This window comes from Oryzias melastigma, linkage group LG12 (genome assembly GCF_002922805.2).
Source record: "Oryzias melastigma strain HK-1 linkage group LG12, ASM292280v2, whole genome shotgun sequence".
Taxonomy (NCBI): Eukaryota; Metazoa; Chordata; class Actinopteri; order Beloniformes; family Adrianichthyidae; genus Oryzias; species Oryzias melastigma.
In genome coordinates this window covers 21,123,178-21,147,001 of record NC_050523.1, presented here as the reverse complement: position 1 = coordinate 21,147,001, position 23,824 = coordinate 21,123,178, and the positions used below count along the sequence as shown (strand labels likewise).

The 23,824-nt window shown below is 39.2% G+C and overlaps 1 protein-coding gene across 1 annotated transcript in view; it reads left to right on the top strand.

The window, feature by feature from the left end:
• Positions 1-23,824, top strand: part of igsf9a (immunoglobulin superfamily, member 9a) — an 85,570-nt gene that overhangs the window by 21,939 nt on the left and 39,807 nt on the right. The window contains exons 4-6 of the mRNA XM_024257748.2: positions 9,052-9,198; positions 14,530-14,678; positions 19,624-19,735. Of these exons, the coding sequence (XP_024113516.1) occupies positions 9,052-9,198; positions 14,530-14,678; positions 19,624-19,735 (408 nt within the window). The remainder of the gene's footprint in view (positions 1-9,051; positions 9,199-14,529; positions 14,679-19,623; positions 19,736-23,824) is intronic.

The window sequence follows — 23,824 nt, the reverse complement described above, 5'->3', positions numbered from 1 at the left end:
TCATTCCCAGCAGTGTTCCTGACCTGATCTTCTGTTTCATCTGACCCTGCCTCGGTTTGCTACCTGCCCCGACCCTCGCCACTCTCATTGTGGACTCTTAGCTGTGCTTCACTCCTGTTCTTTAAAATTAAACTTAATTTATTTGTTTTATAGTCACTGATTTATAGAAACTGTGAGAACATTCAAATATTTATAATAAGAATTGTTATCCGTAAAACATTTGCAGGTGAGGTGCTGCCTTGCCTGCTTTTGCTGGTGATTTATGATCCCTTTTTCTTGCCAAACTGCCGTCCCATGACCACACGTCGCTGTCTACAGATGGGACACGGCTGCGGGACAGCTGGTGCTCCTCACTAAAAGATTCTCTGAACCCATATACGGAGATGTGTACCAATGCTTTTATTCAGCTCTTCAAAAGAAATAAACCCAAACTCTAATCATCCACGTCCTCTGTAACCAGGTTGAGAAACGTCTTTGAGGGAAGCTCCTCCGCTCTGATCGTTCTGATATTATTTCCCATTTTTGTCGTATTGCTATTGATTGGTTAAAGTTGGACAGGAAGTGGGGGCGGGCTTCCACTGTGCCTATAGTCCCGCCCACAACTCAGAGATGAATTTCTAATGAACTCCTATTGCTCTGCTAAAACTATGTCCTTGAAAACAACTGTTTTTTTGCCTTTTTTTGAACTAAAAACTGCATTATCATTAATAAAAACTAACAGGAACACTTTGAAAATAGATCAAAGATGATCGAACTTTAACAAACTTACATGTCTATAAATCAAGATGTCAACAAGAAATGAACAATTTTCAACTTCATGCAAAATAGAAAACATCAAATGAGAAGAATTCTAATAACCCAAACATTCAAAGTAATCATAAAATCCAAAGAAATCGAAGTCTCATTGGAAGTTTAAACAGCATTAATAAAAGTTAATATTTTGTCTCTTTTTTATTGTGTTTTCTCAGCTGGAGTGTTTTTATTAAATTTCCTTCCAAATAGTTAAGAAAATAGGTGTAATATTAACTCAAATGGCCTGAAAACAAAACTCACTACTGCTGCTTATTCATAAGTAAAAATTAAGATTTTATTTTAGTTTTTGTTGTTCACAAATGATCAAATCATATGTGCTAACCGCTTCAAAAAAACGTATTCCTGAAACCTCCTCTGAAGTTCAAAAGGTCATTTCAAGCAAGTGCCCAAATGTTTTTCTGGTTTACATCATCATTCTCAGAAACTCTTACATTTTCATGATGCATTTCCCCCCACATAATCCTTAGCATGTCATTATACTGTATTTGCACAATGTAGTCTCACATTTGGCATGGTGTTCATGGTTAATGCCGCCGTGAGCGGTAATCTGTGCTTTTAAGCGTGTTTGTCAAAGGATCGGAGTCAAAGCCTTTCTACATCGGCCCCTCCCTGCCCAGCCTGACCACAGAATGTGATACTGACATTTACATAGCCATAAATTCACAGCCAGCCCCGGCTGATGAATTGAAGGTGAGGGCAGGGCAGACTTTAATTCCAGCCCAGGCTCGTAAAGACGGCAGACTTGTGTTGCTGACTCAGAAGACAATCCCCGGCATTGATGCAACACCTCGTGATGCATTGAAACTATGCACAACCATATAAATTTAGTCAGGACCCTAATATTTACTCATGCTGGAAGCCATGAATTACATTTTCCCCCCTCTTCCTCGCAGCCGTTCAGCAGTGCGCTCAGAAAAGCTTGAGTTTCTTCAGGCAGGTATGCTAATGACACGTCTCTCCTGCGGCGAGTGGAAGCTGGATCTTCAGCCAAACAACAGGTCTGAAAGGGATGCTTTGAGCTCAGGCTTCCTCACAGGTTGCTGTGTTAGTAACAGGTGCAAGATGGGAAACCAACGCTTGCAGAGTTGAAAGGAGCGGTGTGTATTTCACCCCCTCAAGCCAGAGCGGGCTCTCAGGTGTCTCCGCTTCAGAACCAGACTCCCAACTGTTGTTCAGGTGCTGGGATGCTAATGCGAGTTATCCGAGCGATTTGGTCTGCTCAAGCCCATTTTCTCTGCTCCGTCATTCGTTTGATGGAGGACGCTGTGTATCAGTTGAAGTCCAAAAACTCTTCATTTGGTTGAGCTCAAACAAATTCATGCAAACTTGAGGGAACTCAAGCAGCAGCGTGAAGGAGAGCTCGACAACAACAAACGTTCATGTCTGTTTAGGTCAGGGGTCGGCGACCTTTAACAGGAAAAGAGCCATTTGGGCTCTTTTTCAACTGATCAAAGCCTAGAAGGAGCCACGTAGATTTATATTAACCTTTAAGAAATTTGGATTTGCATTCATGACCTTTTATTTTAATAAATATGAATTGTCTTGTTTTTGGCACGTACAAAAGCAAAAATAGGAAAAAAAACTAGCATCTCTCAAAATGTTATATTTATTTATTTTTTATTACATATTTACCTTTTACCTTAGTTGACGCAAAATTAGCCAAAAAACTAGCTTGTTGATTAATTACTAGCTAACTTCAAAAATAACCTAAAAAAAACAATAGATTACATGTTACCCAAAAACGTTAGCATATTGCTAAAATATTAGCTAAATTCCAAATTAGCCTAAAAAAAACTCAGATAACAAATTAGCCAAAAAAATTAGCATGTTGCTAAAATATTAGGTAAACTCCTAACTAAGTTTTTGAAACTATGCTCTAAAAGATGAAAACATAGCCCATACTTAAATACTAGCGAATCTCCAACCATCCAACCTGGATGTAGTATGTATCACGCTGGGAGCCTCCTGATTACATTACCCAGAATGCACCAACAATTTATAGTTTACCAAAGTCCTACTAAAACATTTTGAAAGATTTTTGAGCACTGTGTACCACCGAAAATTAATTGGAGATCAGTAGAAAGCCAGAATTCGTACATAAGGAGCACCGGAATATAAACGGATTGTTTAGAAAAAAATCAAGAATATTCAGTGCAGTTTATGGTCCAAAAAATACAGTAAGGATCACTTAGTTAGTTCTTGTCAGGAAACTTTTTCAGAAAACGGACTCTGAAGAAACTGTTGTAGTTTTCCAGAACTACAAAAAGATTTAATAAGACTCATAAGTCAAAAACTTATCTTTTAAGGTTTTACTTCTAAGCAAGGAGCAGACAGACGATGGTTTTGTTCAGTCTGGACACACTGAAGGTGCATTGGAAAATCACTGGAGTTCAACCTCTCATACAGCTGCATGTCTGTAACCTTCGGTTCTAATGGAGGTGAAGTCAGAGCTGGGGCTGTTATGAAGCTGCAGTGAGAGGGTCCAGACGAATGCCCTCAAATGCGGTTGTCATTTAATAATACCAAAGAAAATAGTGTCTAACGATTCTATCAATTAAAAGGCTAAATAAAAATACGTTAAACCATGTTAATACGAGTAATTGAAAACGTCAGAAACAGTCAGCATGTCTAGGATTGATAATTTGGTATGCTAATTTAATTCAAAATAAACTCAAAGATTGATAATATTGAGGGTGAAAACAGATTTTCTTAACAGTTCTGATTTATGCATTTCTTGCTGAGATGCACCAACAACAGTTAAACAAATTGTGCATATTTTTTCTCTTACTTAAGCCATAGGTAGGAGAAGAATTTGGATTTGACCGTTGATTCGGACATCACTGCAAAATGACGTAGCGAGTAGTGAAGGAATTCAGACTCAATCCTAGTTTTCTGCATTGAGATGATCCGATATGGACACGTCTTTTATTTTGAAAGGAAGTCATGTGAATCTGAGTCAAAAGTTATGAACTATTTAAAGTTTTTAAAAAACGGCTAAATTTCTATGTTTATGCTTTATTTATTCCAAAAAACAATAATTATTTACATTTATCATAATTATAACAAAGATATAAATACAAACCAGTGTCTTATTGTTCTAAGAGGGAAAGGAAGACTTTTTGACGTCTGTTGGGTTGTTGTCAGTGAGAAATCAATCCAAATGGATATTCAAGAGTTAAAGGCTGCAGACTCTTGGTTTAGGTTGATGTGTGTTTCTCTTGTAGTCCTGATACAGAAAACCCTGTATTAAAAAAAAAAAAAAAAAAAAAAAAAGCCCTTTCTTTTCCACATGACTGTGCATTTCATTATCCTCACAACGCTCCCCAGAGACTGTGAGGAGCTAACAGGGGTTTTAAAGTATTTGTTGTAATAGAGCAAAAAGATCAAAGGATTAATGTCTCCTCCATGCACAGGATAGAAAGTCCCTGAGCAGCCATCAGTCTGTACAAACGCACGGTTTACATGCATTTTCTCTTTAACCCTATCATAATTAGTCAGTGTGCAGGAGTTACATAAATGGATGTTGTGCCTCCTTTCTCATGTGCACAAACATGAGAGGATGCACAAGGGATAAGTCCTGTTAGCTACAGCAGTGTGGAGCCACACAGCACCAAATTTCCAACCGGCACACAGTGGAGCTCAATAAAGCCACAAGGCATGAAGAGTGCAGCCTTATCTGCTCCTGCCTCCAACAGAAACCTCCCCACTGCTGCCAAGAGCTGACGACATGCCTTGGAAACGATGTGGGCGTGCTGCCCGTGACTATCACATTTTCAGGGACATAAATGTCTGTGTTGCACAAAATAGTATTGAATTTAAATAATTTTTCATACAGACTCCTGTCAAACCAAACAAGACCCATTTCAGAGATTTTTCCCCCCCTTATTTTTTGTAGTTTAATGTGAACGCTTAATCTACCAAAAATGTTATACATTCATTTCAGAGGAAAGAAAATCAATAACTTTGGTGCATCTTTCAATCTGAATAAAAATGAGCAAAGCTGATAACATTGCTTTCTAAATGTTCCTGCCAGCAGCGTTTCCATTTTAGCTCTGCAGACGAGAGGACCTCAAACTTGAACTGATGAGAAAAGTCGATGTAAAAACAAGCAGATTTCCAAACAAACCAAACAAATAAGGTCAAAAAGTAATAGCAAGAAACTCACCATGGTATAATATGATACGAGCAAAACCCAGTGAAGGTCCCGAGGCTTCAGAAAGCTCGCTGATTAAAATTACTTCTAGGATTTGTTTTTCTCTTTAAAGATAATGGGATTTTGCATAGAATCTCACCTCAAGCTGCTTTTGATCCATCGCAAAAATACAGTATAATGGTGTTTAATTAGATGCACACCTGAATGAAAATGGCACTCTGTTTTTTTCCTTTAAAAGCTATCATCTTCAGACAGATAATGACCACTTCATCTAATAATCTGTGCGACTCTAATTAAAATGTGGAGTCTTTCTATTTCGCTCCTAATTCCCCCATTTGTGGGGAATCACTTTTCCTCACAGCGCCCAATGCCTCTGTAAGTGTCTGCGTCACCTTAAGGTGAACTCCTGCGTCTAGTCTTTTATAGGAGCTTCAGTTGGTGGCTCTAAAAGCAGAGGCCGTGCACAGTTTGTCCGTTATTTTAAGCATCAGCCTTAGTCCAGGAGTGTCAAACACCAGGCCCTCTGGCTGGTTTTCCATGAATCCTGCGTTATATGCTGCTGATTACCTGGATCAGGTGTGTTTGGCCAATAAGAAGTTTCAATGGCAGGTTGGTTGGAAAATGTGTAGTTTGACGGTCCTGGCTTAGTCACATGCACCAGAATGGGGCTGCAGGCTTGTGGGTTGTCTTAACCCTTTAACACCGGAGATCCAGTGTTTATGTTCTGTGACTTACAGTAATTTTTAGTTGTTAACACAATCAACGTAATTCCTGTAGATTCTGAAGGAGAAAAGCGGCGTGAGCAATTTAACATTTCCCAGTCAGCAAGGCCAATTGGGCCCCAAATTGTTTACAAATGTGGGCCCCAATTGGGTTTGTCTGCAGTTTCTGTGGTGACCCCAACTGCGTTTGCCCACATTGGTTCTGTTGCACAGGGACCGGCAGCCTGGGCAGCGACCCTGCTGGCTCTACCAGCCCCTGGGCGATGGCGGCACTCGCTTCACCATCCACCGGACAACGGGCAAGCGTGGCAAGCCAGTCCCCCGAGTGCCCACTTGAGCCAGTGTGGGCAAACACAAGTTGGGCCACCACAGAAACTGCAGACAAACCCAATTTGGGCCACATTTTGAAACCATATGGGGCTCACTTGGCCTTGCTGGCTGGGTTTAGATCAGGGTTCATATCTCCATTAAAAATCCTGACAAATCGTCAGTGTAGCATGAATATGATGAGTATTATGACTAGTTCATATCAAGTTATTAGTTTTGATAATTTTGGACAGATGCTGGATTTCTTTTTTTTTATCACTTTTTCCCAGAGCTTGCACTTCGTAGACGGTCCCTTGGAGGCCATCTCTCTCCTTTATCTTTGTCAGCAGCACAGAGAGAGCCATTCTTACAAAAAAACCCCAACAATTTTTCAGTTGAAATGTCTTTGTAGGTCATTGGTTATGTTAAGTGAAACCAATAGAGACACTTGCTGTCAGTAAAAGAGTTATTGAGCCTGAAAGTCTGAATTTTTGAATATCTTCCTACTTTTATGGAGCTCTTTTCGTGGGCCTCCTGCTTAAACTACTGTCCTATTCTGCTGCACTTTAAGGCGATAAAATGTGGTGATCCCGTCATGATATGCAGAGCATTTTTCTAGAATAATTATCTTGAAATATATAGCATTGATCATAATATTTAGAAATAAAAACAAATCTTATGTCTGATCAGAAAGCAACTTCTGAATCCGACTGAGTCTGAAACAACGTGATTAGACACAATTTTGTATCATGTGATCGGATCAGGACATCGATGTTGTGACTAAAGCATAGGTGCTAAATCTTAATGTTTTGGACTTGATGCAAACTTTGGAAACCTGCTGAAGAATGTTTGTATGTATCATGTCTGATGTTTGTTTTTGTCCAGGAAAAAAAACAAAAAAAGTCTGTTTGTGAAATTTCTCCTCTCAGCTTCGAGATCACCATTCATATGGAAAACAATTTAAAGAAGTTCATGACCTGTCCTTTACCCGAGGCATGAGCGTAATATTTTAGCATTAATGTTTGTTCCACATTTTTCCATTTAAGAATCAAATACAAAGTGGAGTGGTGCGTCCTTGGTTCATTGCAGCTGATAAATCAGAAGAGACTTTTTTGGGGGCACCTCCAAAATACAGGAAATACAGACTCCCAAAACCCAGACAGCTCATTTGCAGTTTGCAGGACATCTTAAACTGTTAGGAAGCAGCATATTGTAAAATACAAATCAACCACACAGCTGCTGCTTAAACATTTCAGAGGCTTTCGTGTGCTCTTTTTAAAGGTGCAGCCAGCTGGAGATCATCTTAATGTGGCCTGCAGCTGCTAATATATTTGCATCGATGTACCTTATTCTGCTTAATTCATGATTTATCTGCAGTGACGGCCCTTAAACCTTGCATTTCATACAAACAAAAGACTAGTTTTTACCCTCTTTTAGGGTAAAAACAACTCATTTTTACAACTAAAGTGTTCTGTACTCTATACACTTTAGTTTTACCATTAATGTAAACAAGTTTTGCCTCAACTTATTTTTTTTTAAGTTTCTGTTTGGTGTGGGAACAATTCCATTCATCTTCACTGAGAATTTGGTCTAAAAACTTAAATGTTAATGTATGGAAATGCAGGGTCTGTATTTCTTTGCTTTTCATGGTGATCAGTCCCACCCCCAATGTGTCCATCACTCATGCAGGCTTTCATGTAAAGCTGATCCATTCTGTGCTGCAGACCAGCACAGCTGCTCTGAATTTCACCTCTCGCTCAATTTAGCTTGCACTTAAATCACTTGCAATCATGCATTTTTTTATAAAAGCAGCAGTTGTGCCATGTGGTCACGCTCGTGCCTCCCCCCACCCCCCACTCCTTTTTTATCTGATGACGGATCCATTCATGCAGCTTCCCTGCCTCAGCACAACCTGAACTCCAAGGTGCTGCAGTGACCTGCATCACACTAATGCAAGAAGTGCAAAAAAAAAAGTAGAAGACCTTCTGGGGGAGGAGGGTCAATGGTTGGGATTTTCAAACGTGCTAATCCTCTGACTGTATTCTGCCATGTGTTTTGCTTCACATTAACCCCGCTCTCCTCTCACTCCGTGGATTTAGTTAACTTTAGCAGCTTGGAATGTAAATGCTTTGCGTTATCACTGCCAGCATGCCCACTTCCTGAATCTTTTGTAACTGTCAGGCCTGTCCATCTGTGCTGTTGGAAACCAGACTGCAGAGTATTACAACCATAACAGAGTTATTTTGATTCATACTGGGCCACGCTGGGCCTTACAGAGCTATACTGTGCCATTCTAGGCCCTATTGGGCTGTAGTGAGTCAAACTAGGCCATACTAAGTTATACTGGGCCTTCCATAGTTATACTGGGCCATTCTGATCTATACTGGGCCATGCTAGGTTACAGTGAGCCAGACTGGGCCATACTAAGCCATTTTGGCCTGTAGTGGGCCGAATTAGGTCTTACTCGGCCATACAAAGCCGTACTGAGCTATGCTGACGTATACTGGGCCCTACTGATCCACACTATGCCATGTTGGGTCTTACTCACCCATCAACTTTAGTGGGCCATACTAAATGATTAAATATTGGGTCACACTGCAATATACTGGAACAAACTGAGGCATACTGAGAAAAAAGTCCACTCTGCTGCTCACTTGTTTTTGTTTTTTTTAATGTTGGCTGCTGAGGGGCTGAACAAGTGTGTTTTTGTTAAAGTTTGAAAACTCGATGGGCAGTTGTAGGCTGCAGAGTGGAAAAAAATAAAGGGCTGATGTGGCAAAGCAGCAGAGGCTCGAGGGAACGGTCACCTGGCAACCAGGAGATCAGATTTCCAACTCTGCGTGCACATGCGTGTGTTGTTTTGTTGGTGTCTTTGAGCATATGATGACATTTTCAAGCCACATTTGATGAAACCATACATTTCCTCCGAGAAAAAGGCTCAGATACCTTGTAGCTGCGAAATGACGAGATGAATCAGCTTTCTATGTATTTAACCTCTTTTATTGTCCCTGTGTAGCCTGCCCTCCCTGTCTTCTCACTTGCTCTGTGTGTCTGCAGGGCGGGTGTCTCTGGGGAGGAACGCCTCCCTGAGGCTGGAGCGCCTGCAGCTGGATGACCAGGGATGGTACGATTGTCGGGTCCTCTTACTGGACAGGCCCTCAGATGAGCTGCGGAACAGCTCGTGGACTCTGCTCTCTGTGTCTGGTGAGGTTCTTCCTGCAGAGCTGGGTTTTCTGTTTTCAAAGCTGATTATGATGAGCAGCACAAACGAGAAAGATCAATGCAGCTATAAACAAGTGGGCTGCACCTTTGGTCCACAGAATTGCTTTCACCAAACGTGTCAGTCAAACGCAAAAGTCATAATAAATTACTTTATTTTTCGCATTGATTCTGCTGCATATACCAGAGCTAACACGCCTGTGGCTGGTTATTAAAGCTCAGTGCCTTTTTGTAGCCAGCAGCTGTTTCAAAACTTTGACTGAAAAAAAACAGAAATAACTGAAGTCAAATGTTTGCTGAGATTCTTCTGGTACAGTGTTTTCTGATTGCTGAGATTATAGATCCCGTGTTAGATAAAACAGAGTTCTGTTAAACCAGAATTCTGTCAACACAGAACTGGATTCTGTTTGAAGAAAACTGAGTCTTCAAACTCAGTTGGCTGTTGGACTCTAGGAATTGACATGAAACATAAATCTGGGTCTATGGTCTGCTTGATGGTTGCAGCTTGCTGTTGATATATTAACTGAAAATGGTGTTTTTAGCATGTTTTTAAAGCGTTCTTCTCATGATGGAGGGCATTTATAAAAAATACAGTTGGAAAAAGCCTGTAGCTTGGGGCCACAAATTCCCAGCTCCACTCCATTCTGATGCATCCACTTGCAGACACATAGATCCACGAACATCTTTGTTTTCCTCGTTTGAGCTGGGATCAGGATCAAACCTGGACGTTTGGATAGTTCCAATATTGATTGCTCACAGTTTTTGTTGGGTTGGGGCTGTGGGAGAGTATAAACAAAGGGATGATGGGAAAAAAAGTCAGGCCAACAGTTTTACCCAAAACTCAGAGGCAAATTTCTGATGAACTACTGGTGCTCTGCAGAATCGATGGTCAAATCCCAATTGCTTCCCTACCTGTACGGCTTCTCTCTATCCCTACATTTCCTCAAAGCGAAGAAAATAAAATCTATCTAATGCCCTGGATTTTAAAAGCAATTCGGACACAATGCTCTCTACTTTTTTTTTTTTTTTTTGAACATCATTAATTTCACCAAGTGAAAACTTAATCCATATGAGCATTTTATGAAGACTATTTATGAATCTACTGTGTCCTAGTGATGAAGATGTTGATGATGTATTAAAGGAATTACACTTAAATACATTTTTTTTTTGCAAAAATGTTCACATAAAATCTATTTTGGTCTATATTCCTCAATCTAATGAGCATCAATACACACATTTTTTTGCAGAGACTTCTGGAAGATGTCTAGCACACATGATTTTAGAATAGTAGATTCTGACAGACTATATTGTGCGTTTGCCGTTTTGTAGTGCTGTCCGAATGTACAATTCTAAAATCCAGTGCACTAGAAATTTCCCAGAAGTCTGTGCAAAAAACCATTGCGCATCATTGCTCACAAAATATAGACCAGAATGCATTACGTTTGAACAATTGTGTTTAAATGTAATCTCTTAGTTAAATTTTGTAAACAATCCACATTTTCATCCCCAGAACACAGTGAAATTGTAAATATACATCATAAAATGTTTGTATTGATAAGAATTGATAAGAATTTTGATAAAAATCAGTGACATCATATCTGGCCTTTAGAAAAAAAAAAGAAGTAGTGAGCATTGTGTCCGAATTGCTTTTAAAATCCAAGGCATTAGATCAGGGGTGTCCAAAGGGCCAACATCTAATTGTGATCCCGGTCCGTGGGCCAAATACAATCATTTTTTTGCATGTCATAAAAGCGGAAAATGAAAAATATGGTTTAATTATTTAGTTTAATTCTGTATTTATCAAGGTAACACACATTAGTAAGTATTCTTTTTAAAACCTTTAAAAATAACAGCAAGGCCATTTTTAATTGAAAAAAAACAAGCTAAAACAAACAAACTTTCTTCCAATGAAAACAGCAAACTGGGATCCTAATAAGAGACGTGGAGCTGGTCTTTTGACTTTATTGATGACTCAATGTAGGCCTGCAACTAACTCACTGATAAGAGTTTTGGACCACCATAACTAAACTCTGTGGCTTCTGTAGCCACAACTTGGCGGGCCAACACTACACTTCAAATGCCGCTACATTTGGAACAATAGGGAGGACTCAGAGGGCTAGGAAAGCAGTTCAGATTTGGTCTTGGTGTCCTATAAATCTGGGTGAGCACAAACCGCAAATAATTTCTCCTCCATGATCAAATTTTAAACACTTCTGTTAATTAAAAAGGATACATCACAACCAAATCCAAGTCTCTGATTGGTCAGAGTTTGACCTGGTGTAACTTGCATCTGCGCGTTTTGAATGCAAAGCCAGAAAACTATCGTAGTTTCATGTGATTGCGAAAGATTTGAAACGCACATTTACATAGATTTCTTATAGGAAGGGGGGGCTTGAACGCACATTGCCGAGGTTCACACACACACATCGCTCTCTCAGAAACAAAGCCGTTCATAGCCCACACAAAAGTAATCCGAGGGGATTTGTCTCAGTTGGGAGACAAATAGAACTTTTTCCAGATTTGTTTAATTCGACACTTGTCGCTGCACTTTTGCTGCTTTTATACATCCATCCCTCTGGCACCAAGAGGATACAAACTTGGATACATGATGTGTTTATCCTAAAATTATCTTCTTACCTCCAGCTTTTTTTTCTCTCCCTGAATGACTGACAGTGGCTGGAGAGTGAGGATTTAAGTGGAAATATTTTGAGAAAAGGCATCCGTTAATTGGAGCCGTCCTTCTGCTGCTCTTCAGAAGTTGATGCCAGTTTTCCACTTCACAAAACACACACAACTGTAGCTCATCTGAAATAAAAGATGAAAAAATCCATCAAGTGTTTTAACAGCCTCATTAAGATCGTTCTGCTCTTTAAAATGGAGACTTCTGCCATAACTTGAAATCATCTCACATTTCATTTGTTGTGCAAAGCTGTGCTTTGACATATAGTTTAAAGAAGTCTTTAAACTTCAAAAACATCCTTAAAACTTTTTCAAACTGAGTAAACTTTTCAAACACATTGGGAAATATGGAGAAACGTAATTATTGCTGACTTTCTGTACAGATTTTGTATGGAATAATGGCTGCCTGCCGTTGATTTATCATCACACTTGTTGATAGGTTTAAATATTAAACCCTGATATGAAATATGCATCATTATTTTCACTGCTTTGAAGTTTATCTGTAGTTTGTAAAGCCTCTGCCATGACTCCACACACAAATGTACAGAAGAAACTATCAGCGGGCTGCAGATCAAAGCCGGGCGTCAGGTTAGAGATGAGGACGATAATGGGCTCTGACTGCGTACTTGAGGCCTTCTGTTGCATGCCCTGCAGGTATTCTCTTTCACCTATGCTGTGCTCTTTTCCTAAACATATGAGACTGTCAACGGCTGCAAAATCACAGATAAAAGAACTCAATAACAAACATATTGCAACGTACAGGACCTTATAGTTACAGAAGGAGAGAAATGAACTTGTATCTATTACAGAAATGTGTTTGGGATCAGAATTTTGGTGGTTTGTCCGTGACTGGAGGGTTTGCAGATGATCAGAATGTGCATTGATGAGATCTGAAGCTTCGGAGGTTTAACTGGATTAAAAGGCATCTTCTTTGACATTTTCGCTTTAGTTGCAGAAGTAATTGATCACAATGCTGCAAAACTTTGCTCAGCCTGCTGCATTAAGGCCGAACAGCCGCATTAAGAAAACAGGAGTGAAAATCATTTATTCTTTAATGCACACGTGTCAAAGTCAAGGCACGGGGGCCCGATCCGGCCTTCAGGGTGTTTATAACCGGCCCTCCAGATCATTTTATTTTATTGTTATTATGTTATATTGCGCTCATTTCTAACTTGTATAATTTTGACAAAATATATTTTTATTAAGAGTAAAATATTGAAAGTTATTTAGGTTTGAGTTCATTTATTCTGGGATAATATTCCTGCCTGTTTATTATTCATAATTATGTTAAAAAGTTACGGTTTTAAAGTTTTCTAAATTGGCATTCTCCTAGCTTTTTGGGCTATTTTGGCATCTAATAAGATGTTTAAGGCTATTTTGGAGTTTAGCTAATATTTCAGCTATATGCAAGCTGTTTTGGCTAATTTAGGCTTTTATTTTTTTTTTGTTTTTTGGGGCTAATTTGGCATTGAGCTTGCTATCAACTACAATGTTATCAGCTGTCAGCCTTAGCAATTTTAGCTATCAGCTTCAACGTTTTCAGGTATCTGCTTCAGCGTTTTCAGCTCTCAGCTTCAGCGTTTTTAGCTATCAGCTTCAACATTTCAGCTGTCAGCTTCAGTGTTTTCAGCTGTCGGCTTCAGCATTTTTAGCTATCAGTTTTAACGTTTTCAACTATCCGCTTCAGCATTTTTAGCTATCAGCTTTAACGTTTTCAGCTATCAGCTTCAGTGTTTTTGGCTATCTGCTTCAGCATTTTCAGCTGTTAGCTTCAACGTTTTTAGCTATCAGCTTCAGTGTTTTCAGCTGTCGGCTTCAGCATTTTTAGCTATCCGCTTCAGCATTTTCAGCTTGAGCGTTTTTAGCTGTCAGATTCAGCGTTTTCAGCTGTCAGCTTCAGCGTTTTCAGCTATCAGCTTCAGCGTTTTCAGCTTTCAGCTTCAGTGTTTTTAGCTATTAATTTCAACATCTTCAGCAACCAAATTCAGCTTACATTATTCACACTAGCATTATCACAGGTAATGCTAAATATCTATTTCATTATTATGTTAAAAAGTTAACATTTTTACAAATTTTAGTTTTAGAGTGTTAAGTAAATGTTTTTCCTATTTGGCCTGTGACCTAAGGTGTGTTTTGGATTTTGGCCCCTTGTGCGTTTGAGGGGCTGCACGGTGGCGCAGTGGTTAGCACTCTCGCCTCACAGCGAGAAGGCCCCGGTTCAAATCCCGGCTGGGACCTTTCTGTGTGGAGTTTGCATGTTCTCCCCGTGCATGCGTGGGTTTTCACCGGGGACTCCGGCTTCCTCCCACCGTCCAAAAACATGCTTCATAGGTTAATTGGTGACTCTAAATTGTCCCTAGGTGTGAATGTGAGAGTGAATGTGTGTGTGATTGAGGCCCTGTGACAGACTGGCGACCTGTCCAGGGTGTACCCCGCCTTCGCCCATCAGTAGCCGGGATAGGCTCCGGCACCCCCGCGACCCCGAAAGGGACGAAGCGGTTAAGAAGATGGATGGATGGATGTGCGTTTGAGTTTGACAGCCCTGCTTTAATGCCTCTGATAGAGTTGTCACATTTAGAGAGCTGTTGTTCTTAGTGAAACGGATGTCTAAATATTTACTGTCTTTTTTCCTCACAGGCCCACCCACCTTTACAGAAGTCCCACCCCCTGTATTGGAAGCCCTGGTCGGAACTCATCTTTCTCTTTCTTGCGTTGCTATTGGCAACCCCATACCAACCATCACATGGCTGAAAGATGGCACAGTCATTCGGAGCATGAACAATCAGGTATGTGTGAGTGCACACAAAAAAAAACTAATGAAAACAGGCCGCTTTGGCCTGGATTGTGTTATGGAGTGCCAGCTGAGGACAGAGGCAGATGATCGACGTTAAATTTAGTCATTAACGGAAACAAAAAAGCGCCGTTCCGGCTGGTCATACACAAAACAAAACAAAAGACTGGAACAAAAAGAGACAAAAAAGCTTTTGCAAGCATCTGTGCTGTGGGGAGTTAATGACTGGTGAAAAACAATTGAGTGGCAATCATTAACTAAACTCCAGAAACTCCACACGCAAGATAAAACAGAGTGACACAAAAAGACATATAAACACATGAAAAAGCAAAATTTCATCTGAAAAACTATTATTTACACCAAGCAAGGCCAACATTAAATAGCATAGCAGTGGAACAGAGTAAAAGCTGTGTATGCTCTTTTTTATGCGGCCTGTTCATTTAAATCATCTGCACTGGACGTTTGTTTTTAAGCTGTATTTTCTGATCTAATTTACTCATCCTAAAAACTCTCTCAAGACTATCCAGTGATAGTTCACATGTTAGAATGGGATGAAGGAAACTTTTTGCTTTCATGTTAGAGATTTTTATCCTCAATGAAGCAAATTAGAAAGCTCATAAATACAGTTGAATATATTGCAGCATTCAATTTTTTTTGTAAAATTAAATAAAATTGTCCAAACATCTCACAAAAATATTATTTTATACAAAAAAATGTCTGAATTATAAAGATTATATTATATATTCTCATGTATTTTAACTTAGTGAGGCAAAACAAGACGTGGGACCTCATTGATCCTGCAAGTTGTCCCACTTGAAAAGATGAGTTTGGTCTATAATACTCTTCGACTGTGAAGCTGCATTCACACCAGCTGCCATTCGCACATCAGAGGCATCCTGTTTCAATGTTAAGTCTATGTACAGATGCGATCAGAGGTCATGCGGAGCATTTTGAGTTTGGTCTGCTAGTTTGGTCCATTCCTCCATGCAGATCTTCTCAAGAGCTGTGATGCTTAGGGGTTGTTCCCTCCAGAGTCTCTATTAGACTCAGGTCCAGAGACTGTCTTAACCTCTTCTGACATTTGTAATAAGGGTGGGCCAATATCATTTTTTTTCTCTCGATACTGATAACCGATATTTTCCTTGCAACAGTGACCAATAGCCGATATTTGCCAATATAACTGTCTAGAATATTACAGAGTTTAGAGATTTACTTTTTTTCTTTATTAGACCTAGAGTAACCTTCACATTGCCAAGAACAATACAAACATGCATCCAAAATATAAACTATCAAAATATAATTATAAACGTAGCTTCATATTCATGTTTATCAAATGCATATTGCTGCATTGCCCGCACATATTTTAAGGGTCTCCAAGGCTGGATTTTGTTGTTGGCAGCACATATTTAAAGTTTTGATTTAATTTTATTTGAAATGGTTTAATTCAAGCAATCAAAAACAAGTATAATGCATGTGAAATACAATCAACAGAAGATTAACATCTGTACAAAGGTATGTCAGACATGGAATAACTAGGCATCAAATCATAGAATGCTTGAAAAGGAGTGGGAGGAAGCGAACTTATATAATACACCCCGTCTCGACCTTACCATTTCTTTTAGTTGAATTATCATTTAATTAATTTAAAGTTACCAAAGTTAATAACTGACAAATATTTTTTGTCCCACTGTAAGTTTGAGCAGCTGAGATATTAAATGATTTCTTAAAAGTAAGAAAGCGTTTATATGTGCAACGAATGACAACATTGGCTAATTCATCTATCTGTCCTCTTTTGAATGTATGCACCATTCAAAAATGCACACATACACTTTCTGTACCTGCCCCTCAGAGTCGTGGGAGGTGGCGGTTGGAGGTTTGTTTGCAGCTCGTTCCAGCACACAGATGCACAAACCTTCATGTGGTGAAGCGACAGTGCCAGCCGCCGCACACCGAGCTGCCCCACATGGAAGAGTCATTAAACTGAACCTTTGCCAGTGACCTCATTACAAAATTCAGCCTCTGAAATCTGCAAAGCAGCATCAGAATAACCCACAGAGACCCTGGAACTATCCAAGCTATTTGGCTGCCATGATGGAAAAGGGTTTTAGTGAGAAAGCCTAATATGTTGCTAAATGTCAAGAGCCAGACGGAGATATGAAATGCAGCCGTTCACGTGATTACATGGGAGAATGCTCTCTGCTGCTTTTCAGCGTGTTCAGGTTGGAAGTGCTGGCATGCAGAAGATTTGTTGATCATCTTGTTGCACCAGCGGGGGAGAAATAAACCCCCTTGTGCTAATTTCAGATGTTTGTGCACTGACAAAGAAATTATTAGTCCGTCACTTTAAATTATGCATTTATTTCAACAGTGAGAGCAGCAAAAAAATCAGGTATAGATTCTAGTGAAACAAGTGTTTAATGCCTCATCAATCAGCAAAATGTCTGGTCCCCAAGAGTCTTTATACAGATAACAAGATGAGATTAGGAGTACTCTCTCAGGTCCACTGAAGCAATCAAGCACTGACATTTTGTCTCCACCAAAACAAAAGATCTGTGAGAACGTCAAGAGCAGGATTCTGATGAACGCAAGGCTGGGATTCAGACTATTGACAAACAGTTTGATTAGAGAGTCAATCATTCGTATTAGATAATCGAGTAAACGAAGAGAAAGAAACGAAAAGTGTTTACCAGTGATCATAAGAACAGTGAGGAATCCGGCCTTAACTCAGTTCTATCAATGATCTGAAGTCACCATGAAAGATTCACATCCTGCAGCTCTGAGGCCACATTCACAGCAGCATCTGCGTTCAAGTGACTTCTTCAAATACAAAGTCTATGTAAACACAGGTATATGCGCTTTTCTGGCTTCACACGTTGCTATCAAAATTTTTGAGACGATTTTTGGACTCTAAATACAAAACACAGCCCTTGAACATGTGCTTTGAGGTAAACTAGGTTGAACTTTGACCAATCAGGGACTCAGATTTGGTGTTGATGTGTAGGTAGAATATTTTTTAATCCACAGAAGTTACAACCATTTGAGCACTGATCGTAGAGGAGAAATTAATAAATGTGGTTTGTGCCTAGACAGAATTATATGACACCAAGTCTTTTCTATATCGGAATAGAGCAATGAAAGAGAAAGCCTGGAGTAAGATTTGTAACGCTTCAACATTTTACACCAAGTGCTAGTATCAGGTAGTGACAGTCTAGTGTAGGGGTCTGCAACGGCCAACACTAACAGAGCCATTCAGGTCCATTTCTTACAGACTACAGTCCAGAAGGAACCACAAAGTCTGACCTCATCCTATAGAAAAATTAGACTCTTATTTATTTTTATTTTATTGCTATTTTGATAAATATACTTTTTTGGCATAACTAAGACATGCACACAGAAAAAAAGCATGAAAAACACCAAATAGTTTGTAACATTTAACTGAGGTTTCCCTTCAAAATAAAAGACATCCTGTACCATATTTGATCATCTCACAAATGTAGTAGGTAGTGTCATCATGTCAACAGTGGGAAAAAATGAATATATTATTTTACAACCATTGGTGGATCTCAGCCAGAAACTCATTAATTTAGAGCTAAGTGACCCATACGGTATTTTTCTGACCATGAGGAACACTTACAATCCTTGAATTTCTCAACAATAAGAAATTCGCCTCATAATCCGGTGTGCCTTAAGTATTTTTTTGGTGGTACATGACTCTCAAAAATCTGTCAAAAAGTTTTAGTGTGACTTTGATGAAGCTGAATCGCTTTTTTCGTTTAAAATAGAAAATCCTTCTTCTTTTACCTTGAAAGCCACAGTGGGGGGGGTCAAAAAGCCACATGTTGGACACCCCTGGTCTAGTGTGAACATCACATGCTAAACCCACATTCGTGAAGGTGCGACACATGTCTAGTGTGAATGTAGCATGACACGGTCCCCTACTGAAAGGGTAATCAAACCCTAAATCAACTTTTTTGTCTGTTAACCTCCGTAAATGGGGCTTTAAAAGGGCTGTCTGTTGGTCATTCCCAAACTTTCAGAGAAATTAAAATAAAGTTGTTTAATTCTTGAAAATATAGTCAAAACTGTCTGTATGCTGCCCCCTACAGGTTGAATCAATATATTATAGTTTAATTTTGTGATTGGTCAAACATTTACTGTAAGTTTCAGAAGTCCCAAGTCATGATCTGCAGCTCCAGTAATAACAGTCCTGCCCCCAAGCCCCACCCCTCTGACTGGATTTTAACATTTTGGCGGTGGGTGGAGTCAGCCTCCAACTTCCCTGTTTGGGTACCCTTTAAGTACATCCATGTACAGGCTCGTGAAGACTGTAGAAATCAGAGGAAATTGGTGCAGTTGATACCAAAATCTAGGTCTTTGGAAATGAGGAAATCTGCCAAAAGACACTTTTCACTCCATCGAACCTAGAAATGGAGTCTATGCTTAAGGCTGATCACCACATCAAAGGGATGTGTGGGGTTAGAACCTCTCTCCTCCCACCAGATTACTAAAAAATGGCCATGACGGTTATTTCAGTGAGACAATAACTAAATACACCCACAACAACAAAGGACTGGCTCAAGAAAAAGTCCAACAGAGTCCTGTAGAAACCTGGCTATCTTAAGATCTACATCTCAGGAAAAATCAGTGGAGGGAGCTGAAAGCTGCAGTTGTTAAATGTCACCCAGGAAACTCTAATAACTTGGAGAGGATCAACAAAAACTTCCGATATGTATCTGGAAACAACAGCTATAGAGTCCTAAATCAAGTTTTAGAACGAGGTCAAATGCTTATTATTTTGCAGAGAAATTTAGTTATTTTATGTTTCCTCTGTAAGTGTATAAATGCCTTCCTTCCTGTTGGTGTTTGTAGTGTATGTTATAATTTGTCTATTGTTTGCTCTCACCCTCCCCTCACTTTATCTGTCATATCAAATTTTCCAGGGTGGAGTCTTATCTCTGCCTGCAGTGAGCACGCCGTCAGCGGGGATGTACACCTGCCACGCCTCCAACTCCGAGGGAAACGTGACTCGCGTGACGAACGTGAAGATCAAAGGTCAGCTGTTGTCTGCCCGTCTGTCTGGATGCTGCCCGTCTGTTTCCACGCAGCCTGTGATCTCCCTGTCTCTGATTGACCTAAAGCCACCATCATTTAAATGTCTCTTTCTCCGCCTTGCATCATGCAACAGAGAAGTGGAAGAAACTCCAACTGAACTCAGGCCTTATCTTTTAACTTACTAAATATTTTCGGTGTCAGAATATGAGGCCAGATATCATCTGGGAGTTTGGAGTGCGGCCTTATCGCGTTCAGGCTTTCTGTTTTGCTCATTTTCAGAGACGTACAGTAGCGTGAACGCAAGATAAGAAACATTTTTATAAATAAGGACTCAATAGCAGGGCTCCTGCTATCGGGTTTTAGAATTTTAAAAATGTAATCACAGATAAACAAAAAAATAGAACTTTATATACAGTGTCATTATTTAGGAAAAATGAGCAGAAAGCAGGGGCTTTGTGACAGACAGTAAGCAGGGGTTTGAGATGATAACTGTCAGTCATGTACTGATCCTCATCCGGCTTTGCTGTTGGTTTTTAGACGCCAGGAGCAGATGAAACGACTTTAAAAGGGAACAACACCAGCAATGATCTTAAAGAAACCATAGCTAATCTTCGTTACTCTCAGGTTACATTTCAGTGGGCTCCTGTGGCTTGTTAAATTGTGAGCATGCCCATTTGTGACAAATTTCCCTAACAGATTACACTGACTTACATGTGCATGAAGGCTGCATTTATTAAGTTTGGCTTTAAATTTGCACTGGGATCCACATAAATAAAACACATTTTAATACTGGTGGGATATTTAAACAACTTTTGTGTAATGGAAAATTCAGATTCGTACTCTACAACCCTTTAAAGTCTCACTCTGATCATCTTTTGATCTGTTTTCAAAGTGTTTCCAGTGATATTTTAATTATGATTATGCCGTTTTTAGCTGAAGCATTGGACATAGTTTCTGCAGAGCAGCAGGAGTCTGTTAGAGTTGTAGGCGGGACTGTTGGCATAAACGTACGCCTAGACAGATATCCCATCATCCTTTGGTTTACACTCCAGGACTCTGCAAACTTTAACAGTTAAAGAGCCATTCTGGAGGATTTCTTACTGACAACATCCCAGTAGGAGTCACAAAGTTTTATTTCACTCTTTAGAAAAAGAATATACTGATTTGTGTTTATACTATTGTCAATTTTATGATAAATACAAATACATTTCTTCTTTAAGCATAAATAAAATAGAAACATATCAATAAAATAGCCGTTTTTTAAAATATGCAATAGTTTTTAATTCTTTAGAGGTATACATGAATTTCTTTCAAAATAAAAGACTTCCTGTACCACATAAAATCCTCTCAATGTAGGGAATGTAGTAGTAGGTAGTGAAATGTCAGTAGTAATGAAAAAATAGACACAAAACCACCGTTTGTGGTGCATCTCAACCAGAAATTCATAAATCAAAATAAAAAAATAAATAAACCAGAGCTAATGAAGTGACCCTTATCATGATTTACATAATTAACATCCTTGATTTTTTTTTTTTTTTTAAATAGAAAATTTACCTTAAATTCTGGTGCGTGAATCCTGGTTGTGTGTACTGACACAACCAGAACTAAACAGCACTCAAACATCTGTCAAAACGCTTCAGTTTCGGTAAACTTTAAAACAAAACTGCTTGATGGATTGTTGGAGCATTATGGGTACTGTAGTCAGGAACCTGGTGAAGCGATACATGCTGTCCTTCAGCTGTTTGTGAAGGAGCTGAAAAATGTTTGACTTTTATGACTTTTTTTGCTTAATAAACCTATAAGATAAATCAAAAATATGTTACTTTTCTTCATCCAGAGCCATAATGGAGGGGTTAAAGAGCCGCATGTGTCTGCGGAGCCGCGAGCAATATTGTAGTTATCCAGTAGTATAGTTTTGAGCCAGCAGAGACGTTAATGGATCTATTTGTCTGCTAGTGGATCCATCAGAATAGAGCGGAGTAGAGAGACATTTCAATGATGACCCCACTGAGAGCTTTTTAAATGATGTATCCTGATTTGCTCCTGATTCATCCTAGTTTTAAAAAAGAAATGCTCAGAAACACAGTTTTGATCATCATTTTTTTATATATGTCCTCCACTATGACAAAAATGCTACAAGAACATGTTAAAAACACCCAAAACACAGTTTCAATGGTCTTTAAATGTTTCAAATTTGAATGTTTTTGCAATGTTTAGTTTCTATTTACTTTTTATGGTAACTCAAGAAATACACACATTTTCCTCTTTGACATTTTTGACAAAATGACAACAAACTGACTTGCATGTGGAAACGATAAAAACCTGGAAGTTCACAGAAACGTTTTGGAAACTATTTTTTAAATGCTGCTCACAGTTTGTTTCTAAAAGTAGAGGCTCAGGAAGATGAGACATTTACTCTTACAAAGTTAGATCTGAACAAGCAGCAAAACTTTTTAAATGAGAGCTTGAGCAGAGTTTGAACACAATGGGCAGGAGCCTGTTTGAAAAAAGAAAAAAGTGTATATATGCCGGTACATAAAAAAACGTGAATCCTTTGAATCTTGGGATGTTAGTATTTCACACTTCTACTGCTTTGTTTCATAAAACCTTGCAAGTAGAGGAAACTTTCTTTTTCAAATGACTGCAACTGTTTTGCAGCGACTAAAACTACCTTGTAGCAGCCAAATTTATTTCGTCGTGTGGAGGCAGACGGAGTGAAAAAACACAAATGTTTTCTGTTGACAAAATGGAAAACATTTCAGAAAAATAGGAATCAGGTTATTGTTCAGGTGCCTGCAGTCATGACAGATTTGTGAGCTTTCCGGCTGCAGATTGTTGGTCCAGTTTAGAGACAAGTACACAAAGATTATGCTAATATGATGCTGTGCATCATTGGATTACACCAACACAGTGCTGCATAATACTCTGTAGAATGTATTTCTGACTTCTCTCTGTACTCCTACTCCAACTCTTTCTGCAGATCCCTCCTGTAGCATGAGGAGTGCACTTATAGGCATAAGCTCTCCGCGTTTTCTTTGGAAATGTGACACTCGCACTGGTAGCATTTTGACTAATAGTGCGGGTAAACATGCATCTGAGCTTTGGCTGCTTTTTTCTTGCCACATGCATGGATTAGTATGGACTAATTGCTTATCTAGATGAATTCCGCCTAAAAGCCTTTAGTAACCTCTAAAACTGTCGCTCAAACACTTTGCACGTGCATGATTACCAACCAAATCTGTAATGACCGTATCAGAGATTATCATAAGAACTAAGAGAGGCTGTGTGTCAGGGATTTTTTTATTATTAGCTCTTAGCACACAGCTCACAGAGGCTTGTGCAGCAGATAAATGGGCCATCACACCAGCACTCTGCACTGGCTGCTGTGTGTGATTAGTTTTCAGGGCAATTATGTTGTTAAAATTGAAGACACAAGGACCTGGGGAGATAGTTGTATTCCTTTTTTTGCTGTTGTTGCTTAAAAGGTTATGCTTGAAAAAATAATCATTTTAGTAGCTTTTTAGTTTTTGACCTTTGCCTCGGCTCATATGAGCTCATTTATCAAGTTGCTGCTCATGCAAACGAAGTTATATGTAAAATATTGCAGCAGGTGTTTATTACTTTTTTAACATAAACTTTGTTTCACTTTAGTTGAAGCTTTTATATCTAAGAGGTAAACAACATTTTGGTTGTTTCAAAACCGAACAGACCTGGGAAACAAAGAGCTTCATGTGAAACATTTAAAGACCCAATCCAATGAGAATTGTGTTTCGAACATGTTCTTGTGGCATTTTTTCATGAAAGAGAAAAAAAAATAAAAAATTGCATTTATGAGTACCATTTTTTCTGCACTATAGAGCACACTGGATTGTCAGACCACTCGTTTGCTAGTAAATGGTTTGTTTTCGAACTTATGGAGCACCAAACTATGAGGCGCAGTGAGACAAAAGAGTCAGAGATAAATCCATCAGTCAGTCAGATTTTAGGAACTGCATTCACACTAAATCTAGAACTTGTTTAGAACATGCTACATTATGGCCACTTCAGAGATATTAGCCTCTTTAGCATATTCAAAACACTTTTTGCTTC